General features: G+C 46.0%; 2 protein-coding genes across 2 annotated transcripts; one reads left to right on the top strand and one right to left on the bottom strand.

Moving 5' to 3' along the window:
• Positions 1-578: 578 nt before the first annotated feature.
• lrp3 (low density lipoprotein receptor-related protein 3) lies at positions 579-6,321 on the top strand (the record flags this gene model as incomplete). The annotated part of the gene is made up of 7 exons (XM_079997935.1): positions 579-646; positions 2,114-2,249; positions 3,254-3,462; positions 3,890-4,509; positions 4,939-5,420; positions 5,514-5,646; positions 5,845-6,321. The coding sequence occupies exons 1-7, from the start codon at positions 589-591 to the stop codon at positions 6,319-6,321; spliced, it is 2,115 nt and encodes a 704-aa protein (XP_079854061.1). The 5' UTR covers positions 579-588.
• A 5,501-nt stretch (positions 6,322-11,822) lies between these two features.
• slc7a10a (solute carrier family 7 member 10a) lies at positions 11,823-17,837 on the bottom strand (the record flags this gene model as incomplete). The annotated part of the gene is made up of 7 exons (XM_079997934.1): positions 11,823-13,588; positions 13,997-14,174; positions 14,784-14,933; positions 15,183-15,279; positions 15,610-15,713; positions 16,449-16,572; positions 17,620-17,837. The coding sequence occupies 7 exons, from the start codon at positions 17,835-17,837 to the stop codon at positions 13,488-13,490; spliced, it is 972 nt and encodes a 323-aa protein (XP_079854060.1). The 3' UTR covers positions 11,823-13,487.
• Positions 17,838-23,756: the final 5,919 nt, after the last annotated feature.

Here is a 23,756-nt window from a genome sequence, read left to right as displayed (position 1 = left end):
GTTTCCTCCTTGTGTTGTTCTTCACGCGGAACATTGTATTATGATGTTGATAATAATAATAATAATAATAATAATAACAACATTTTATTATTATGAGCGACCTGCAGGCACGCCATCCCACCGGGGGGGGGCGCTGCGCGGCCGGAGCGGCATGCGCCCTGGACGGGTGGACAGGATGGATGGAGGAAGGAAGGAAGGAAGGAAGGATGGAGGAAGGAAGGAAGGAGAGCAGCCCCGGTACATCCAGCTCCCGGTACATCCAGCTCCCGGTGCATCCAGCTCCCGGTACATCCAGCTCCCGGTGCATCCAGCTCCCGCTGCGTGAACACGAACAGCGCTTTATTCAGCAGAAGCTGCGTCTGCTGCTTCCGGTCCCTGGCGTGACAAGGACCCGGATGGAGGAGGAGCGCTGCACGAGCATCCCTCGGTCCCAGTCCCGGTCCTGAACCTGGAACCTGGAACCTGGACCCTGGAACCTGGACCCTGGAACCTGGAACCTGGAACCTGGAACCTGGACCCTGGAACCTGGACCCTGGAACCTGGACCCTGTCCTCCGCCGCACCGCCTGGATGCCCCGGGTCCTGGGCCATGGAGCGGGTCCTGCTCGGTGTATGGCTGCTGGTCCACCCGGTCCTGCTCTGCCTGGGTAAGAGGGTGGTCCGCCACAAATACCCGGAGGATGATGGACGATATCATATTATATTATATTATATTATATTATATTATATTATATTATATGATATTATATTATATTATATTATATTATATTATATTATATCATATTATATTATATCATATTATATTATATGATATTATATTATATTATATCATATTATATTATATTATATCATATCATATCATATTATATTATATTATATCATATTATATCATATTATATTATATGATATTATATGATATTATATTATATCACATCATATCATATTATATTATATTATATTATATTATATTATATTATATTATATCACATCATATCATATTATATTATATTATATTATATCATATCATATTATATTATATTATATCATATCATATTATATTATATTATATTATATTATATTATATCACATCATATCATATTATATTATATTATATTATATCATATCATATTATATTATATTATATTATATCATATCATATCATATTATATCATATCATATCATATCATATCATATTATATCATATCATATTATATCATATCATATCATATCATATTATATTATATCATATCATATTATATTATATTATATTATATCATATTATATTATATTATATTATATCATATTATATTATATTATATCATATCATATTATATTATATTATATCATATCATATTATATCATATTATATTATATTATATTATATTATATCATATTATATTATATTATATTATATCATATCATATCATATTATATCATATTATATCATATTATATTATATTATATTATATAATATTATATTATATTATATTATATCATATTATATTATATTATATTATATTATATCATATTATATTATATGATATTATATTATATTATATCATATTATATTATATTATATTATATCATATCATATCATATATTATATCATATCATATCATATCATATCATATTATATTATATTATATCATATTATATTATATTATATCACATCATATCATATCATATTATATCATATCATATCATATCATATTATATCACATTATATTATATTATATTATATTATATTAAATTATATTATATTATATTATATTATATCATATTATATTATATTATATTATATTAAATTATATTATATTATATTATATTATATCATATTATATTATATTATATCATATTATATTATATTATATTATATTATATTATATTATATTAAATTATATTATATTATATTATATTATATCATATCATATCATATTATATCATATTATATCATATTATATTATATTATATTATATTAAATTATATTATATTATATAATATTATATCATATTATATTATATTATATTATATTATATTATATCATATTATATTATATTATATCATATCATATAATATTATATTATATAATGTACCCTGATATGTACCCTCCCCAGCGTGTGGCCCCCAGGTAGAGCTGCACACCCAGCGCAGGGGGGTCATCTTCAGCCCCTCGTGGCCCCTGAACTACCCTGCAGCAGCCAACTGCACCTGGAGCATCCAGGGAGGGCCTGGGGAGGTGATCACCCTCAGGTACACACTCACTATTACACACTAATACACACACACACAAGCACTAATACACACACTAGCTACTACACACTAATACACACTAATACACACACACACACACACACAAACAGTAATACACACACTCACTACTACACACTAAAACACACCACTACACACTAATACACACACACAAACAGTAATTCACATACTCACTACTACACACTTAAACACACCACTACACACTAATACACACACACAAACAGTAATACACACACTAGCTACTACACACTAATACACACCACTACACACTAATACACACACACACAAACAGTAATACACACACTAGCTACTACACACTAATACACACCACTTCACACTAATACACACACACAAACAGTAATACACACACTAGCTACTACACACTAATACACACCACTACACACTAATACACACACAAACAGTAATACACACACTCGCTACTACACACTAAAACACACCACTACACACTAATACACACACAAACAGTAATACACACACTCACTACTACACACTAATACACACTAATACACACTAATACACACACACAAACAGTAATACACAATCCAGCTACTACACACTAATACACACCACTACACACTAATACACACACACTAACAGTAATACACACACTAGCTACTAAACACTAATACACACCACTACACACTAATACACACCCACAAACAGTAATACACACACTCACTACTCCACACTAAAACATACCACTACACACTAATACACACACACAAACAGTAATACACACACTCACTACTCCACACTAAAACACACATTACACACTAATACACACACACAAACAGTAATACACACACTCACTACTCCACACTAAAACACACATTACACACTAATACACACACACAAACCGTAATACACACACTCACTACTCCACACTAAAACACACCACTACATACAGTAAATGTATGCCTCCCCCCCTCCTCCTTCCCCTCCCTCCTCCTCCCTCCTCCCTCTAGCTTCAGGAGTTTTGACCTGGGTGACCCCGGGGGGTGTTCGGGGGACCTCCTGCAGCTCCTCTCCCCCACTTGGGAGGAGGACTTGAGGCTGTGCGGCTCGGTGCTGCCTCCTCCCTTCACCTCCACCAGGGGGCGCATGTGGCTCCACTTCCACTCTGCGGCCAACAGCTCGGGGCAGGCGCAGGGCTTCCGTCTCTCCTACATCAGAGGTGAGTGTCGGTCCCAAAACGACTCCATTCCATGGCTCTTCCAGGCAGGAAGTACCAGGTTTGGTAACATCACCACGGTAACGTCATTCGCAAGAACAAATGGTTGTGTATGATGTTATGTGGAACAAAGGAAGAAAAAAGGAGAAGGAGGAGTCCCCTTCCAGTGGATCATAACAACAATAATGTAACATGACAAATGATAAGAGGTGTCATTAAACACCATAGATATCCATAGATGGTGGAGGTGGAGGTGGAGGTGTTAAGATTGACGTTAACATCTCCCAATTCCATGAGAGACTGAAAATGAAAGAAGAAGAGCAAAGGACAAAAAAGACTGATCAGCTGGTGTGTCTGGCTCTGCTGCTGCTTGTGATGTTCTCTGTCTTCACTGTCTGTTCATGCTGCATGACTTGGTTCTGCCCGCCAGGTCGCCTGGGTCAGAGCAGCTGCCAGCCCGATGAGTTCCTGTGTGGGAACGGGAAGTGTCTTCCTGGATCCTGGAGATGTAACTCCATGGACGAGTGCGGCGACCGGAGCGACGAGGGCGGGTGCTCGCCCCCCCCCACCGCCGCCCCGCCGGGCCCGTGCCCCCCCCGCACGCTGCCTTGCGCCCGGGCCCAGTCCACGCTGTGCCTCCCCCCCGCCCTGCGCTGCGACGGCACCGCCCACTGTCCGGACGGCAGCGATGAGCGGGGCTGCCCCGACACCGCCTGCGGCAAACGCCTGCAGAACTTCTACGGGTCCTTCGCCTCGCCCGACTTCTTCAGGGCCAATCGGAGTGCGGCAGGGGCGGAGCTCCGCTGCTCTTGGTTCCTGGACACCGAGGACCCCAAGCCCATCGTGCTGCAGCTGGACCTGCAGCTGGGCCCGGGGGATGTCCTGCGGGTGTACGACGGGCTGGGCCAGCGGGCGGAGCGCCTCCTGCAGGCTCTGTCGCACCACAACAATCGACGGCAGACGCTGCTGGAATCCAGCAGGGGGCAGATGAGTCTGCTGTACCGGGCCCAGCTGCACAGCGTGGGGCGGGGCTTCAACGCCACCTACCAGGTAGCTCAGCGCCAAAACAAACCTTAAGTAAACGCAGAACGGAGATGCTTCAAGTGAGGCGAAGTCGGTTTCAGGCGTCGCTACTTTCTAAAATGTGCCTGGAAATGAACAGCATCTGCGGTACCAAGCCTCGCAGCAACGTACAATATGTACAAGCTGATTCCTCAACAGTTGACATGTTTGTGATTGTTGCCCCCTGGAGGACGCGGCTTCATCACCTTCACAGGAAGGAAGCAAGGTTTACTTTGTATGACCGGACCAAGTGTTCGGTGCGTAGCCGTTAGCATCTGCGTTCACGTATTTACGTAAGGTTTGTTGGACCTTGGTGTTGATAAACATCTCTGACTTTTCAAATCTGTTGGAACTTTGTTTTACGTCCCGTTGGGACCCCCACACCCTCCCCCATCCACTCACATGTTCCTCTCGCAGGTCAAAGGTTACTGCTTCCCGGGGCAGCGGCCCTGTGGCGGCGGCCAGGGCTGCTACTCAGAGTCGCAGCGCTGCGACGGCTTCTGGAACTGCAGGTCGGGCCGCGACGAGGAGGGCTGCCCGGCGTGCACCCGGGCCGGGGAGTACCCCTGTGGCCTGGGCGGCGGCGGCGGCTGCTACACTCCCGCCGAGCGCTGCAACAACCAGAAGCAGTGCAGCGACGGCGCCGACGAGAGGAACTGCTACGAGTGCCAGCCCGGGAACTTCCACTGCCACAGCAACCTGTGCATCCTGGAGACGTGGCGCTGCGACGGGCAGCAGGACTGTCTGGACGGCAGCGACGAGGCCCAGTGCCCCCCGGCCGCCGTGCCACGCAGGGTCATCACCGCAGCGCTCATAGGAAGTCTAGTCTGCTGCCTCCTGCTGGTGGTGACGCTCAGCTGCGCCTTCAGACTGCACCACCTGAGGGGGCGGGGCACCAGGTACCTGTCTGTCTGTCTCACTGTCTGTCTGTCTGCCTGTCTGTCTGCCAATTCAATTCAATAAGGCTTTACCATACACCCCCTCCCCCGCAGAGCCTTGGAGAGGCAGATGACACATTTGGAGGCAGAGTTTGTTCAGAGAGAAGCTCCTCCCTCTTATGGTCAGCTGATCGCTCAGGGTCTCATCCCCCCTGTGGAGGACTTTCCTGTACATAACCGCACCCAGGTATCAATCAATCAATCAATCAATCAATCAATCAATCAATCAATCAATCAATCAATCAATCAGTCAATCAAACCATCAGTACACTACACCAGGGGCAGGGTTCCAATCTTCAACAGGGGAGAAAACAAAATTAATAAATTGTAATAAAGTTCTCGATGTGAACATCTGCAGGGCTCTGATTGTAGCTCCTCCCCTCAGACCTCCGTCCTGCAGAACCTGCGTTCCGTCATGTTCCGGCAGAGCAGGCGTGGCTCCCCACATGCCGTTTCCTCTGGGGGGGGTCTGAGCTTCCTGTGGAGGCGGGTGTTCCAGCCGGCCTCTCCGCGGGCCCAGACCTCCCTGCTAGACCCCCCGTCGGGCGCCATGGCCCTCAGCCTGCGCAGCTACCGCACGGTGGAGATCCAGGACCAGAACCAGGGCCAGGACCTGGACCAGGCCTTGACTCCAGGCTCTGCAGGGGGCCAGACCCCCAGCCCGGATGGGAGCGACTCCTGGAACGCCGCCGTCTCCAGCCCCCCTGGCCGGGTGTCCAGGAAGCCCATCATGGGCCTGGCGGTCAATCTGAGGAGAGTAGCCCTGCAGCGCTACTCTCCTCTGGGACCCACGTCACCCGCCAGCCCTGAACCTGGACCTGCCGAACGCCAGACAACTGGAGAACCGGAGACCCCCATCTAGACCACCAGACCTCCATTCAGACCACCAGACCACCAGACCGCCATCTAGACTACCAGGCCTTCATCTAGACCACCAGGCCTTCATCTAGACCACCAGGCCTCCATCTATACCAACGGACCTCCATCTTGACCACCAGACCTCCATCCAGACCACCAGACCTCCATTTATACCACCAGACCTCCATCTAGACCACCAGACCTCCATTTATACCACCAGACCTCCATCTAGACCACCAGACCTCCATGCAGACCACCAGACCTCCATGCAGACCACCAGACCGCCATCTAGATCACCAGGCTGCCATCTAGACCACCAGGCCTCCTTTTAGACCACCAGACCTCCATGCAGACCACCACACCGCCATCTAGACTACCAGGCCTTCATCTAGACCACCATGCCTCCATTTACACCACCAGACCGCCATCTAGACCACCAGACCTCCATGCAGACCACCAGACCGCCATCTAGGCCAACAGATCTCCATCTAAGAGACGGGTGGAGGTGGAGAGCAGCTTCAAGGCCTCAGCTCCAGTATAATTGAGGGGGTTGTTTCACGTTTCTCCAGACGCTTCAGAGTGAAGTTGAAGTTGATGGTAAACATCAAACAAAGCAGAATATCCTGAAAGTAACACGTGAGCCTCAGACCACCTGGTTCTTCTGTTCTGTTAAAATACAATTTCCTTTTGGGTTTTAAAGTGGCATCAAGAGAAAACACCTTCAAACCTTTATCTTTTCAAACCTTTATCTTTTCAAACCTTTTCCTTAAAATCAGCAACAGGTTCATTGAGCGTCCCTGGTGCGTAAACACTCTTTAAAGTTATTCATTTCAAGTGCAACTTTACAAGAAGTCACGTAGTTACCTTTACATTACATTACATTTAGCAGACGCTTTTATCCAAAGCGACTTACAATTATTCAAACACCAACGGACGCAGCCATCAGGAGGAATTAGGGGTTAAGTGTCTTGCTCAAGGACACTACAGCATGCTAGCTCCAGACTGGAGAACAGGTGTTCACATCGTACAAGGACCTGACGAACTCCCTCTGAACGGAAGGTGTTTGCAGGGTTTTACACCACCTGTGTTTCTTTGCCTTAAACCTTGTGTGTCAGTTAATGTTTGAAGAGATGATGTGGGATAACGCAATTCTAGTGGCGTCCCTGCGTTAGTTTAGAGGAGACCTGTTCTGCTTCTCCTGATTTTCTGTCCTGTATATAATGTTAGAATGTGGGATGTTGGTATTAGGCGTGGTCAAAGTGTCAGATAATGAGGTCAACTGAACAAAACGCTCCGAACGCTGCGTTTCCAAAGGTTTTTTCTACTGATTTCCTTATATGGTCATATGCTCCATCCCATCCGCTGTGCGTTTCTCCAAACAAAACCAATAAAAATAGTGTGTTTTATTGTAGATGTTTTTATTCATTATATTTATTTAATTTTCCACGTTTACATGACAACAAAAAAAATCCCGGCGTGTGAGGGTCGCGGTGCAGTGTCCTTGTCTCCCACAAGCTTGAAGCACGGCAACCAAAGTGGGAACTAAGATTAAAATGAGGCTGTAGATGTAAGATGATGAATTATTTCTCCTCAAACTTGTTGACAAACACATTTTAATGGACCGATGAGGTGGAATCAGTGAAGGTTACGGAGAAAATAGAACAAAACCCAGAAGCCATGCTCAAACCCCATTGGCTGAACTCGTGGCTTATGGAGGAGGCTCCACCCACTGAAACAACATCAGGAACACAATGGATTTTGAGGCATGTTAGAATGATTAGAATACATCATCTGAGTGGCATTTTCAGCAAAAAACTTTAAAAACGTGTTGGGGACCTCAGGTACCTACAATATATGAACATGTGTAAAAAGGAGCTTGTTTGCAGTTGATCGGCTGTCTGCGCAGACTGAGCATTGAGGAGCTAAATGTCTTAAGCATGTACATTTAACATTTTCTGTAACCTGTAGCCAACACGCCTGCAGCGACCAGGCTCCACTCCAGCCTGCAGCCATTTGCTGCATCTTCCTCTCTCTACTCACCACTTCCTGTCTCTCCACAATGTTTATCAAACACAGGATAAGATGTAAATTCCTTGTGCAAGCACATACCTAAGAGTGTCGTGATGAATGGTAGAACGTCTTAATGTCATCTTGTCGTCTTGGTGATGAATGGTGGTGAATGGTGGGAGCTGGATACGCATCATCAGTAGTGTATCCTTGGATCTTGGGATGTTTCGGCCTCTACACTATACACCCTCCCCAAGGTGGCCAGCTACAGGCTGATCGGACCTGAGCTTGCGTGAGTCCAGACTCGTCACGAGAAAGAAAGCCATATTGATGGCAGACTTCTCGAGGGACTATGCATGGCAGGGGCGTCCTACTCCCTGAGTCAAGCCAAAGCTGACCGCATACCTACTGGTTTGCTACTTTGGGGCCCAACAGGGGTCTTTCCTCCTCATAAAAAGCCACTGGCTGCTCCTTTCGGCTGCCTCTGATGCAGCTTTGATGGCTGAGCGCTGGTTCTGGCCTCTAACTCCCAGGTCAGCGAACAGTCTGGTGGTAGATCTTGCCACAAACCCTCTGCATCCCACCTCCACTGGGCGGACCTCAGCGTTCCAGCCACGGTGTTGTGCTTCAGCAGCGAGCTCGGCGTAGCGTAGGTGTTTTCGCTCATAAGCCTCATCCACTGCGTCCTCCCAGGGTACTGTGAGTTTGATGATGTACACCTTCTTCAGAGAAGGAGACCACAGCACCAGGTCAGGTCTCAGGGTAGTTGTAGCAATCTCTGGAGGAAAAACCAGCTGTCGGCCAAAGTCAGCCAGCATCTTCCAGTCACGGGCTAAGCGTAGCTGGCCTCGTTCAGATGGTGTAGAGCAGCTTCTGGTTACATTAGCCCCCTCACGGACAAAGATAGTTGCCCGTTGTTGGTTGGATGCTGGTGGTGGTAGGGAGTTGGTGGCAGTTCGTTTGTCCTCCAGAGTGGATGCAAGGACCTTCAGGACTTGGTTGTGACGCCACGTATAACGTCCTTGGGTGAGACTGGTTTTACACCCTGTAAGAATGTGTCTGACGGTGGCTGGCATAGAACATAGGGCACACCCCGGGTCTTCACCAAACCACTGGTGAAGGTTGACTGGTGTTGGAAGGACGTCGTATGTAGCTCTGATGGAGAAGCTCAACTGTCTCGCTTCCATGGCCCACATGTCTTTCCAGCTGATCTTCCTCCTCTCCACACTGTCCCATCTTGTCCACTGTCCTTGTTTGCCAAGAGAGACTGCCTTGGCCCATCGTGCAGCATCCTCCTGGTGACGTACTTCCTCCACCGCCATCTTCCTCCGTTGCATGTTGTAATGTCATCCATGTAAGCTCTGAGCGGAGGGAGGCGCAGACCACAGTCAACCCGCTGTCCACCTACAACCCACTTTGAGGCTCGGATGATGACCTCCATTGCCATCGTGAATGCCAGAGGTGAGATAGTGCACCCTGCCATGATGCCAACTTCTAGGCACTGCCAAGAGGTGGAATAGAAAAAAGTTCCCAAAAAGTGAGAACTTGGTGCTGAGACAGGGTGGTGCTGGTGGTGCTGGTGGTGCTGATGCTGTGTGAAGTCCAAAGAACCTGCAGCTTAGTCATACAAACAACAGCTCTTCACTAGACGTGGATCAGACATCATCCATCAGCAGCTTCCTTCCAACATTTTGATCTGATTTGAACTCTTACCATTTCAACGCTTCCCAAATATCCGGTTCTTAGTCTCAAGGACGTTATTTTTGATTATAAACCATCCAATAAGCCCTGGAACGTGCTGCTGCTTCCTCCATTTCACAACGTGAATTATTCATGAATTAAAGTTGTAATTCACTCCTCAAACATCTGTCTCATAAATAATTACAGAAGCTATTTTTAAATACCACGAATCTATCTTCTCAGAAGATGAATGACTTGCTTCCCTTCTCTTTTGTTTTAACTGTATTTATTTTGAATTTGTCCTTCAGGATGTCCCTCTGTCAAGCCCAGCTGCAGGTCAGCTTCCAGGCAGGTGTTGCAACAGAGTCCATGTCACGGAGAGTCTGAGACGCAGGAGTCGTTTGGATCTGTAGGTCGGAGAGTGATTCAACTGAGCGTTCTGGTCAACTGCTTTAAAAATGTGCTTGCACGTAAACGTCGGTGGCCTTGAGAAATCAGGTTGTAGAGCTACTACATTTATCAAAAACTTTGGTGACTAAAAAAACAAAAACAAAACAGAGAGGCTCACAATGTACATTCACGACCCAGAACGTTTGAAGTCGATAAAAACTGAAATTGATGGAAGAAAAATGGAATAATGATTAGAAGAAAGAAAAACATGAAAAAGTTAAGAAGCTGATCCAGGATGAAGGAAACAGCTGCTTTTTCAGAGATGTCTTGTTATTGTAGAAGAGATGGAGTGTGTGGTGAATACAGTGGTTAATCCTTCATGGACTCAAAAGAATATATATGAACCTTTAGCAGTCGTATCAAGAAAAGTAACAAACAAAGAAATAAAACAGAACATCCCGACACGCTGACGCGCTGTAACATGACATCTGGGATAAACCCACACAAACATTTTGGTATTTTATTTGAGATGTCTTCTGCTTCGTTTCTGCTGTGGATCTGACACACACTTGTGTACATGTACGTGTGTGTACGTGTGTGCGTGTGCGTGAGAGAGCGATTATGGCGCTCTGCGCCTTTAAGGACGTAGTCCCCTCCGTCACAAGGGCCGCCCCTATGCGGAAGTAGAGGATGTCGAAGTGGTCGGAGTCCCGCTGGTCTCGCAGACGCCGTCTCTCCGTCAGCCTCCACCCGCGTCCCCTCACCCACCTCCCGGGTCGTCGCCCTGGGGACCGGTTGTCTCGTTTCCACCGGAGTAAAGGAGGCGACTCTAGGATCCCCGGAGTACCGTACTTTTAAAAGACTCGTTCACACAGGACGCCAGAGTGTGTGTATGTATATATATATATATATATATATATATATATATATATATGTGTTTTTTTTTCAAGTAACAAAGATATATATATATAACGTGCTGTATAAATACAACATAATAAAGTTGTAAAATGTTGGGGTTATAATTTTTTAAATCTGATTAATCGATATAAGAGAAGTCCAATATTTAGTTTCCGTTTTAGGATTATTTTCTTATTTTAGTTTTATGTACATACACTGAGACCTCTTGCTCGTATTTGTAACTCGACTCTTACCTTTTTTTATATTCCACACTTATTTAATTTAATTTTTTAAATTTCCTCCTTATAGTTGCCTTGTTATTTTGTCTTTTTATGCCCTACGCAGAATTTCATTGTACCGAATGACCTTGTGTTGTACTGTGCACTTGACTAATGAAACACTTTAAACTTTTAAATAGTTGTCAGTTGCCGCTCTAAATGATACTGTGAAATCCAACCCAAATGTACGTAAAATCAACACATTAAACGTACAAAAAATCCACACAATCGGGTCAAATGATTGCTTCTCACAATTATATTTAATAAGCTACTACATTGTTATCCACTGATATCTTCAAAGTACTTTATGAAAAATACAGGCACACCAATAAAAATAATACCGTATTAGGTAGAGCGGTGATGTGGCACGCCTGAGGAATGTGGTCTCGTTAGAAATCCCTGACGTGTTTAAAGCGTTTTAAACAGACATAATATTTACAAAGCTGGGCTGGAAAACGCCCGTTAGGACGAAGGTTTAAATAAGATGGAGACCCATCTGACAAAACCTGTTTGACCTGACCAGCAAGACAAGCGCTCCGTACGGAGAAAGAGCTTTTCCAAACATCTGAGCAACACCTGGAGGACAAGTCAAAGGGAACAGCCTGAACCGTGAGAAAGACGCTGAGGTGTCTGGAAAAGCCAGCGCATGTCAACATCCACAGCAAACCGGACGAGAGCCGGCACTCTGTTACGTACCTCTGATGACTTCTAATATTACATCAGTGTTTAATGGTCAGTACTGAATCATACATACAGCCCGTCAGATGTCCGTCCAGTAACATGTTTAACAGTATTCACAGTGACACGTTTCCATGACAACAGCCTATCCAATCTGAGGGTGCGGCGCCGGGAAACGGAGGATGGCAGCGACATGTTGCTCAGTCTTTGGCAGCGACCCGACGGAGGGAGGAGCATGCTCTGATCTGAGAGGAGAACCGGGCTGTTTGTTGATGTCAACGCTACCTTAGAGCTGCTAGTATAGCTGGGGGTCAGTGAGGTAGGTTGGGTTAGTGTTGTAGTACATGCCAAGCTCTCTCTGACAACAAGACTATGGCAGCTCAGGCACTTGCACTCTGTAACTTCCAAACAACACAACATGTACACGTGGAAGACAGACGTATGATAAACATGACACATCCAATCCCTGCAAACCCACTTGTAACATTACACAATAACACTTAAAAGCCCCTAAGGAGAGTTTTGTGCTGGTATAGAGCTCTGATGCCTCTTGTCTCAAAGACTTGACTTGTGCTGAATTCCATTGGGAATTGTGATTGTTTTGTTCTGTTAGATAGATGCATACAATTAAATTGGCGTTGTTCAGTGAACATTGGAAAATCTCCTCGTAGGGGCTTAAAATCACTCCAACACAAAAAACAAGGCTGTGCTGGGTTTAGCGTGAGGCACCTGGAGTCAAGCACAGGCACGACCAAGAAAACATCTTCAGCCGCTTCACACAGAATGTGACAAACGGCGACTCTCCCAACTGTCATTCATTTCTATGGAACTATGTCTGAAAAGCTCCGCCCCATGCACTATGACCATCTCCGTATCCGACAGAGTCCGGATGCGTTGACATTTTTCAACTTGTGCAACAAATTTAGGTTCTAACACTTACCACTGTTGCTGAGCAACTGGCAATCTGGTGTTATTGGAACTGGGTGAAATACGTCAATAATGTATTTCAAATAATGACGTCATTTACTCTAATGTTGGGTGCAGCAATAAATCTCTTAATATTAATGACTATTCATTTGGCGCTCTTTTCAAACATTATCAAGGAAACATCAGGTATCATGGAAATCTAAGTCAGATGCTGCATCCGTACACCCTTTCTAACACGCACACACACGCACACAAACACACAAGGCACTGAGAATAAATGGGGTGTGCGTTCAGCAGGGGGTCGTGGAGGGCGTCAGTCATGGTTCTTGTCGGCTGCGAGCAGCTGCGTCTCAGAAGGATCTTCCTGAGGAAACACCACGAAACACACCTTCTGCCCCACGTAGGTGGTTCTCTCTGCAAGAACACAGAAGCGGAGCGACACAGCTCACTCAACCAGAACCGGTTCAATATAGACAGGTTTAATATCACACAGTTATCTGGTTAAATAATACATCAGTAAGTCATATCGTCATAATGTTTTCAGTAAGATTGTTTCTTTTCTTTTTTTGTAAGTTATGTTATTAATTTGAAGTTGTCAGCTGGTGTAGGAGCTCAAATGGTCCGTGAATTTTGAGTTTGATGACCTCCGCTATTTTAGAGTCAAGCCTGCAATCGTCATCCTGACTGAATGGTGGTATCACATCAGACCACACACATCTGATGCTTCAGCAAGAAGAAAGTGCACAGCAGCATCTGTAGCAAGTCCAGAGGGAACAAAGCCAGTGTTGCACAGAAGAAGGTGGTGTCTTGTTTTGGACTCACCCAGCACACGGTAGATCCATTTAGGTTTGTTCTTCCAGTAGACGCCCAGGAAAAAGACAGGGACGCCGGTTAGCACAATGACCATACCCAGCCCACAGACCACGGGCTCAGAGTAAAGACTGAAGCACAGCAGGACAGCCCAGAACACCATGTAGCTGACCGGAATCAGCAGGTTCACCTACAGAGAGGACAGTGATAACCATGGCAGCACCTCAAAGCACCACCGCACCAGGTCATTTAAGATAACTCCTCACAGTAAACAGTATTATGGCATAAAACAACAAAACACAGTACTGTAGTCAAGTCCACTGAAGGCGGGGTCAAGACCAAGTGCTTGGGGGGTCGAGTTAGGTCCGAGCTTAATAAGGTGCGAGTCCAACTCGGGACCAATGAGCTGAAGTATAGACTGACAACAGAACAGTGCAAGTCAGATTGAATACCATGACTAGTCGAAGATGTCTTCTGTATATTGGGCGTGGGGTCGGAGTACTTGTCAGCCAATCCTCAGATCACACAGATTTTTATTTATCTATTTATTAAAAATACATTTCAGTTTTGGATTTGTCGGGACTTGAATTCAACCGTTTGATCATGAGTCTTTTCTGTCTGAGACTGAAAACAGCCCGAGTCCACGTTACACCTCAGCGTCACGTGACAACACAACGGAGCATGTGCTGCTTTTCTGAACATCTTTACAACGTGGACGGCCCAGTTTCCTCCTTCTCTTCTGTCAAGGCCAATCCGTCCGAACGGAGGACGCAGTTTGTGTTTGTGCGGTGTCATTTACCTTGATGGGTCTCTGCATATTGGGCTTCTTCCAGCGCAGGTAGAGCAGCGCTGCCACGGTGACGCCATAGGACAGATAGTTGATGAAGGAGACGTAGTTGATGAGGTTGTGCATCTCACCGATGCACAGGATCATGATGGTGGCTAAGCACTGAGAGGAGAATGCAGGTCAGCTGAGTGCTCTAGCGAACTGCAACTTCTATCTTTCTTTTAGACTTTTTTTTTTAGTTAGAATCAGACAAACAGACGCAGGGAGGGTTAGAAAAAGTGCTGGCTGGTCCAGAGGAAACACTCAAATTAGAGAACGGCAACTTTTACTTATATATACGATACTCTGGGTACAAGCCTCTGAAAATGTGAAGGGATGTGTGGAGGCGCTGTCCAGAGGTGCAGTACTCACACAGAGCAGCAGGGCGGGGATAGGTGTACAGTTCTTCAGGTGGATCATGGCCAGAAGGTAGGGCAGGTGGCCTTCTCTGGCTCCAGAGAAACACAACCTGGGATAGGATGACAAGAATCGAGAGATTATGAGAAGAGAAAAAAACAATAAGGGCACAAAGCATATCCTTACTTTGCCCTTCAATGTGAAAGAAAGCTGATCCCAAATTCTGAACCCAGTTAGATGTTCTGCTTTCTAGGCACATACTGTACATGCTTGTTAAATGTGGATATATGCCCATCATGGTGTTTTATGAATCCAAGCTAACAGTCTTATTGTGCACTTCACAGTTAAAGGACCGAACACATTGATACTGGATATAAGCCGATACTTGCTGCTCAGGACTTGTTTCAGCAGTGAAATGTTTGTTTTGGTGAGTGTCTCCAACCGGGAGGAGGTGAAGAGGTATCCGTTTATCCCTCCGAATGTGGACAGCGCCACGGAGATCGGCATCACCCAGGAAAACATTCCGAGCAACTTCTCTCCAAATGTCTGGAGACACACACGCACACACACACACACACACACACACACACACACACACACACACACACACACACACACACACACACACACACACAGTGAGCAATTGAGCAGAGGGGTTGGTCTGTTACAAATGTGCATGTTCAGACAGTACACAGAACATTAAAGGAATTGAAGTTCTTTAAAATAAATAGAACAAGAAGAACAATCTGTAATGGTCACACAGCACCCCACACTACAACACATGCACGCACACACGCTTTGGATGGTGCCGGTGAAATGGATCCTCTGCATTGAACCATCCTGGCTTGTCCTTCCTCCGGGGGCACAGCCAGGAGCAGTGGGCAGCGTACGTGGACGCGCCCGGGAACCTGGTGATGAGTGTCCATCACTGGTCAGACCATGATGTGTGCATGTTTTTGGTGGGGGTCCTTACTGACGTAAGGTGGAGGAAACCCCATGTTAGCACGGGGAGAACATGCAAACTCCACCCAGAAAGGCTCCTGTTTGGGAGATAACCTGCCTGGAGCACGGCGCCAACAGCGCCCCAGGCGGGAATCGAACCCAGGACCTTCTTGTCACCGTGCCACTAAATGCTAGGTAAATGCTTAATGCTAAATAAATGATCTGATCGAATCTAATTGAAGATCTGATCGAGTGTCATACAAATTATATCATCTGAATTGATATAATGTGATGTTATCTCTAACCTTGTTGGCAGTATACAGTCATTTAAGTACATACCACAGCCACAGCGTTGGAGGCCAGCAGCTCTTCAGGTGACATGGAGGAGAAATAGGCGATGTTGGTCAGTGTGTAGACTAAGGTCACCAGTGGGATAGAGATGTAGATGGCACGAGGCAGGTTCCTGTCAACAAACAGCACTTTGTTTTAGTACTCCACTGAGTATTATACTCCACAATGAGTATTATACTCCACCCTGAGTATTATACTCCACCCTGAGTATCTATACTCCACCCTGAGTATTATACTTCACACTGAGTATCTATACCCGACACTGAGTATCTATACCCCACACTGAGTATCTGAACTCCACACCGAGTATTTATATTCCACAATGTTGTGGTAAATTAGTTACCTGTTCCGGATCCGGTAACGTCTTTTGTGTTTATGTTACTTCTTTGAATCGCTTCCATACGACCTGATTTTGGATGACGGGTCTGGATTATTTAAACTGTGATATCCCTTCTCTTTCCTGGCTTTGACCCTCGCCTGAACTGTCTTTTCGGATTTTGGAACGTGGACTCTGGCTTGGCTAACGCTTGGCTAGCGCTCGGCTAACGCTAGCTAGCCTGTTAGCCTAGCATATTGCTAAATATGCCAGCATCGATGCCTACCTCCATGGATTGTGGGAACTGTTTGCGCCTGGTCGACAGACTCAGCGCTCGAGAGAAGTCGGTCTTCAAAGACATCCACAGCCTGCGTGAGGACGTGAAGAAGAAGGATAAACTGTTTGTGTGTCTGACCTCCATCGCTAGCGCTCGGTCTATGCACATCTCCTGCTCCATGTCCTCCGCTGTGATCAGACCGGACCTAGACTCCACTCTCCCGTGGCCCGGATCCATTCTCACTGCGGGTGAGTCGGATCCATCTGACGCCCCGCCGGCTGTGATAGAGGAGCCATGGCCCAAGTCCCGGACCTGCTCCACCCCAGAGCCTTGGACCCTGGCGGCGAGCCGTGGTCGGCGTTGCGTGCGCTCCTTGCGCCGCTCTATGCCGGAGACTCTCCGGCTGGAGAACAGATTCCAAGCCCTGGAGCCCACAGTCGATGTCAGGGATATGCGGGAATTCCCTCCTTTGGGGGCAGGGCTCACAGTCCACCGTGGCATCGAGGCACCAAGACGGTCTCTCCCACCGCCGGCCTCATTTCCACTGCCACCAGACTATCCATCGCCTGCCCGGGCCTCCGCTCCCGAGCCAGTTGGTGGCTCCTCCGTCGCCGCAGACCCCGCTGTTTTCAACGCCGCAGAGCACCACCTCGGCTCCCTCAGAGCGATCTCCGCCCGTCGGCCACTGACTTGGACCGCCTGCCTGCGCCGCCTCCGGGAGGACGGTGCTCTCCTGGCTCGACTGCTGCTGTCCCTTGGAACTCCTCTGCTGCAGGACCTCCATCCATGCTCATTGTCGGCTCCTCCATGGTTCGACACATCACCCTGCCTGCGGCTAAAACCATCTGCTACTCGGGTGCTCTCGTCCGGGATATAGACTCCAGAATCCCACAGCTGCTGGATCAAAGCCTGTCTGCCTCCACTGTTCTCATCCACGTCGGAACCAACGATCTCAGGAACCAACAATCAGAGACACTTAAAGAAGACTTTACGAAGCTTATTGACAGTCTTTACAGTCGGACCGCCGGTTGATCGTCTCCGGCCGCTGCCGTGTCCGAGCTTTGGAGTTGAAAATTCACGCGTGTCCTTCAGCCACACACATGGCTCAAGGGACACCGCTTCTCCCTCAACGTATCGTTTGTGGACAACGTCGGCACCTTCTTGAACCGTCCAAACGTCTTCAGATGTGATGGAGTTCATCCAAACTTTCACGGATCACGTCTCCTTGCCTTAAACATGGAACTTATGTTGAAATCTTCTGTTCGCTGCTGATGTTTGGTGAGTCCGATCCACTCTGACATTAATGAATGTCACTCTGCTCTAATTCCTCTACTTATAAACCATAGACCGAAATTACGTAACTTCCCTGTAACATACAGGAATCAAACCAATTTACTCCCGATTCGGACTCAAACTTTCTCTACCCTGCAAAGCCATGCACCCACAACAATAAAGATGTCTCTATTAAACGTAAGGTCACTAACTAACAAGTCATTTTTAGTTAATGAGCGTATAAGTATATTATAAGTACTCATAACCTGGATTTTGCTCTATTAACTGAGACCTGGCTGGATAGCAATGGCTCAGTCGCACTCATTGAGTCAGCACCTCCTCATTTAAAGTTCATCAAAACCACTAGAGCTGACCAGAGAGGCGGTGGAGTAGCTGCTGTCTTCTCTGATATCTCAACCTGCAAGGAAATCCTCCTCGGAGAATTCAGGTCTTTTGAACACCTTGTTATATCTATAAACTGCATTGCCCCCATTTTAATCATTGCCGTCTATCGGCCACCAAAATCTAAATGTGGCTTTCTTGATGAATTCTCTGAGCTACTGTCCAAGGTCTCCACTTATTATGATTGTGTAATTATCTCAGGTGATTTTAATATTCATGTTGATAATCAAACAGACCCAGATGCCCAACACTTCATGAGCCTGTTGGAGGCGTTTGACCTCACTCAGCACGTTTCTGGACCCACCCACAATAAGGGCCATACTCTGGAGTTGGTCATATCAAAAGGACTAAATATCGCTGTACCCTGTGTCATGGATGTTGCTATTTCAGATCACTGTTGCATTTTCTTTGACGTGTCTGCTCTTCCTGTACAAAATTGTATGGAGATGGTAGCTCAGGAGGTAGAGCTGGTTGTCTAGAAATCTAAAGGTTGCTGGTTTGATCCTGCAACCTTCCTGCAAGGTGAGGCTCCTCCTGCTAGCATGCTGTGGTGTCCTTGAGCAAGACACTTAACCCCTGATGGCTGCGTCTGTTGGTGTTTGAATAATTGTAAGTCGCTTTGGATGCTGCTGTTCAAGGCATCATCAACTGAGGATCCTGTGAACAACTTCAACTCCAAAATATCATTGAAAAGATTGTACCTGTAAAAACAAAAAGCCCCCTGGAGAAGTAGGCAGCTTAAGAGAGAGTGTCGCCAGGCAGAATAAAAATGGAGAAAGACAAAACTTCAGGTTCATCCTGAAATTTACAAGGATAGACTCAATCGATACAATATAGAAATGAAACAGGCCAGACAGTCTTTCTTCTCTAAAATCATTAAGGAAAACCTCAGCAATAGTAAAGTGCTCTCCTTCACTGTTGATCGACTTATTAATCCTCCATCCGTCAGAGATGCTCTCCACTGAAAAATGTGTGGAGTTCACTACATTCTTCAGTAACAAAATGATATCAATCAAACAGAATATTAGTGCCTCAACATCCAGAAATGAACATTCCTTCAGTTCCCCAGTAATATGACTGCTGCCATGTCTCATTTCGTCCCCTTAGACATAAAAAGACTGGACAATATTGTTGGACAGCTCAGGTCCTCCACCTGCTGCCTGGACCCCCTCCCTACAACATTTTTTAAAACAGTTTTTAACTGCCTAGCACATGAGGTATTAGAAATTATAAATGTCTCTCTTCAATCAGGTATATTTCCTGCAGCATTTAAAACAGCTCTCATTAAACCCCTCCTGAAGAAGAGCAATCTCCATGCAACAGTTATTGCCAACTACAGGTTCATTTCCAACCTGCCGCTCCTCAGCAAAATACTTAAAAAACAGTTTAGCTTCAGCTAAACAACTATCTTACCTCAAACAGCCTTTTAGACACCTATCAATCTGGCTTTCCACCTCACCATAGCACAGAAACAGCACTTATTAAAGTTCTGAACGATCTACACATAAACACTGATGCAAAAAAACAATCTGTTCTTCTGCTCCTGGATCTCAGTGCTGCCCACGACACTGTTAACCATCACATTTTATGAGCGAGATTACAAAAATGGGTCGGCCTTTCTGGCCCGGTTCTAAATTGGTTCAAAACCTACCTACAGGACAGGCAGTTCTTCGTGTCCATTGGAGATTTTGTGTCAAACAAAGTGGATATTGTATGTGGAGTGCCCCAAGGTTCGATTCTGGGACCATTATTGTTTAACCTCTATATGCTTCCACTGGCACTTATTGTAAAGAAACACAGAATAAATGACCATAATTATGCAGATGATTGACAACTGTACATATCCCTATCTCCTGATGACCTACTCCACATACACTCCCTCACTCAGTGTATTAGTGATATTAATGCATGGATGTCACTGAACCTTTTACAACTGAACAAAGACAAAACAGAAATACTCATCATTGGTGCAAAGGCTCAAAGACAGAAAATTGCAGCTCATCTTAGTTCTCTGTCCCCGGAGAGCAAGAATGAAGCCACAAATCTGGGTGTAATCATAGACGGCGATCTAAATTTTAAGAGCCATATCAATCAAATCACAAAAGTAGGGATCTACCATCTAAAAAACATTTCAAAATTAAGAGGCTTCCTGTCAAAAGCAGACTGAAAAGTTCATCCATGAATTCATAAAGGTAGATTGGACGACTGTAATGGCCTATTCACCGGCCTCCCGAAATCAGCTGTGCAGCAGCTACAGTTAATCCAAAATGCAGCTGCACGCGTTCTCACTGGGACAAAAAAGTTTGAACATATCACACCTGATCTTAGATCTCTACATTGGCTCCCCGTCAAAACTAGAATTGGTTTTAAGATTCTGCTACTTGTATATAAATCTATTAATGGCCTTGCACCTCAGTATATAAAATAAATGCTAATTATACATGAACCAGCAAGAACTCTCAGGTCCAGTGTTGCTGCTACTATTGCTGCTGCTGTTTTCTGTTTCTGCTATTGTTTCTGCTGGTATTGTTGTTGCTGCTGCGAAACATTATACCTAAACTTAACCATCCACCGTGACTGGATGTACAGTAGATGGTGCACACAGTTGAAATCTCAGTGTCTGGTGAGGGCTGCCACTTCCGGTTCCGGCTTTTCTGTGCGTTGCTTCCCTGAGAACTGTTGACTCAATACAGATGAGATTTCTGGTTCCGGTGACAGCTACCACTTCCGGTTCCAGTGACGTCTTTGCTTGTGCGCTGCTGCTGCTGTTTTTGCTGCTGCTATTGTTGCTGCTGGTACAGTAGCTGCTAGTGTTGTTATTGCTGCTGGTGGTGTTGTTGGTGCTGCTAACCTTATACCTTAACTGGTGTTGCCGTTGCCGCTGCTAACCTTATACCTAAACTTAACCATCTCTGACCTTATTCCTTAACTTAACCATCTCGAACATTCTACCTCAACATAACAATCCCAAAATTTATACCTAAACGTAACCATCTCTAACCTTATACCGTCATTTAAATATCTCTAACTTTGTACCTCAAATCAACATCTCTAACCTGAGTGACTTTTCCGGTTCCGGTGAGAGCTACCACTTCCGGTTCCGGTGAGGTCTTTGCGTGTGAGTTGCTGTTGTTGTTCCTGCTTTGGTTTTGCTGTTGTCAATCAATCTCAATCTCAACAGGTTTATTTGTCACATACATATACATACATATATGCAGTGAAATGTCAATGCAACGCACCCGGTGATTACACACTATGTCCTAGACTGAACACAGTAGCTACCTAAGAATTTCTACTTGACCAACGCACTGATTCCTAAAACGTAATGCAGTAGGTTGAATAGATGGAATAAAATCAAAATAAATAGAATAAAATAAAATAGAATAGATAAAAGGAATAGGCTTATGTATATGGGATAGGCTAATTATGTATATTCAGATATACGGTAACACCGAGCAACCCTGAACAGTGACACAGTATGCGGTACAGTATGCTACATACAGTACAGTAAGGTAGTGGAGCCAATGTGGGTGGCTCAGTGAGGACCCCTGGTGAGATCAGCATTGACAGTTCTTATGGCTTGAGGGAAAAAACTCCGTCTCAGTCTCTGTTCTCGCTGTAGACTGTGGAGGCTCGTGCTCGACCACCGCAGCTGGAACAGTCCGTTGTTGGGGTGATGAGGATCCTTCATGATCCTGCAGCTCTGCTACTACACCTCCTGGTGTATAAGTCCTGCAGGGAGGGGAGGGTAGTTCCAGTGGTACATTGGGCTGAACGCACCACCCTCTGAAGGGCCCGCCTGAGCAGTACAGTTTCCAAAGCAGGCAGTGATGTTGCCTGTCAGGATGCTCTCCACTGCTCCACAGTAGAAGGACTTGAGGATCCTCACCGAGACCCGGAATTTCCTCAGCTGCCTGAGGTGGTAAAGATGCTGCCTCGCCTTTCTCACCAGAGTGTCTGTTTGTAAAGTCCATGTTAAATCCTCTGTGATGTGGACTCCCAGGTACTTGCCGCTGCTCACCCTGTCGACAGAAGTCTCATTAATCAACATGGATGCGCGCGTCCTTGGTTGTAATCCTCGCCTAAAGTCCACAATCAGCTCCTTAGTTTTGCTGACGTTCAGGTGGAGACTGTTGTCCTGGCACCAGAATGTCAGGTCAGCAATGGTGCTGATGACAATCAGCAAACTTGATGATGGTGTTGGAGCTGGACCTGGCCACACAGTCATGTGTGTACGGGGAGCACAGTAGGGGGCTGAGGACGCAGCCCTGGGGGGATCCTGTGTTCAGGGTGAGGGAGCTGGACATGTGCTTCCCACCCTAACGACCTGGGGCCAGGCTGAGAGGAAGTCCAGGATCAAGGCACACTGCGGAGTATTCAGTCCAAGCTCCTTCAGCTTGACAGCCAGTCTGTTGGGGACTATGGTGTTGAAAGCTGAACTATAATCGATGAACAGCAATCTCACATAGGCCCCCTTCCGGCCATCCAGGTGCGTGAGCGTGGTCTGCAGTACCTGGCTGACCGCGTCATCTGTGGATCTGTTCTGCTGGTACGTGAACTGAAACTGGTCCAAGGTGCGGGGGAGGGAGGCGCAGATATACAGTAATGCTTAATCAGCCTCTTGAAACACTTCATGACTACCGAGGTGAGGGCCACCGGACGGTAGTCATTCAAGCAGGCTGGAGAGGCCATCTTCAGGACAGGAACCACGGTGGACCTCTTGAAGCAGGACGGGACCACTGATTCAGCCAGGGAGATGCTGAATATTGTAGTGAGCACCTGGGCTAGCTGGTTAGCACAGGTCTTCAGTACTCGTCCAGATATGCCATCTGGGCCCGCAGCTTTCCTGGTGTTCACACGCATCAGAGCCCTCTGACATCATGCTCAGACACTGAGAGTGAGCGCTAATCCCCAGCGGTGTAACTCCAATTAGCCAGCGAGGGTAGCGGTGCTGTTGCCAGACTCATAAAAGGAGTTCAGTTCGTTAGCTAGGGAGGCGTCCACACTTGTGGCTGGGAAGGGGCTGCTC

This window comes from Zeus faber, assembly GCF_960531495.2.
Source record: "Zeus faber genome assembly, chromosome: 3".
NCBI classification, from domain to species: Eukaryota; Metazoa; Chordata; class Actinopteri; order Zeiformes; family Zeidae; genus Zeus; species Zeus faber.
The sequence above is the reverse complement of the archived record's forward strand: the minus strand, read 5'-3'. Positions and strand labels throughout refer to the sequence as shown.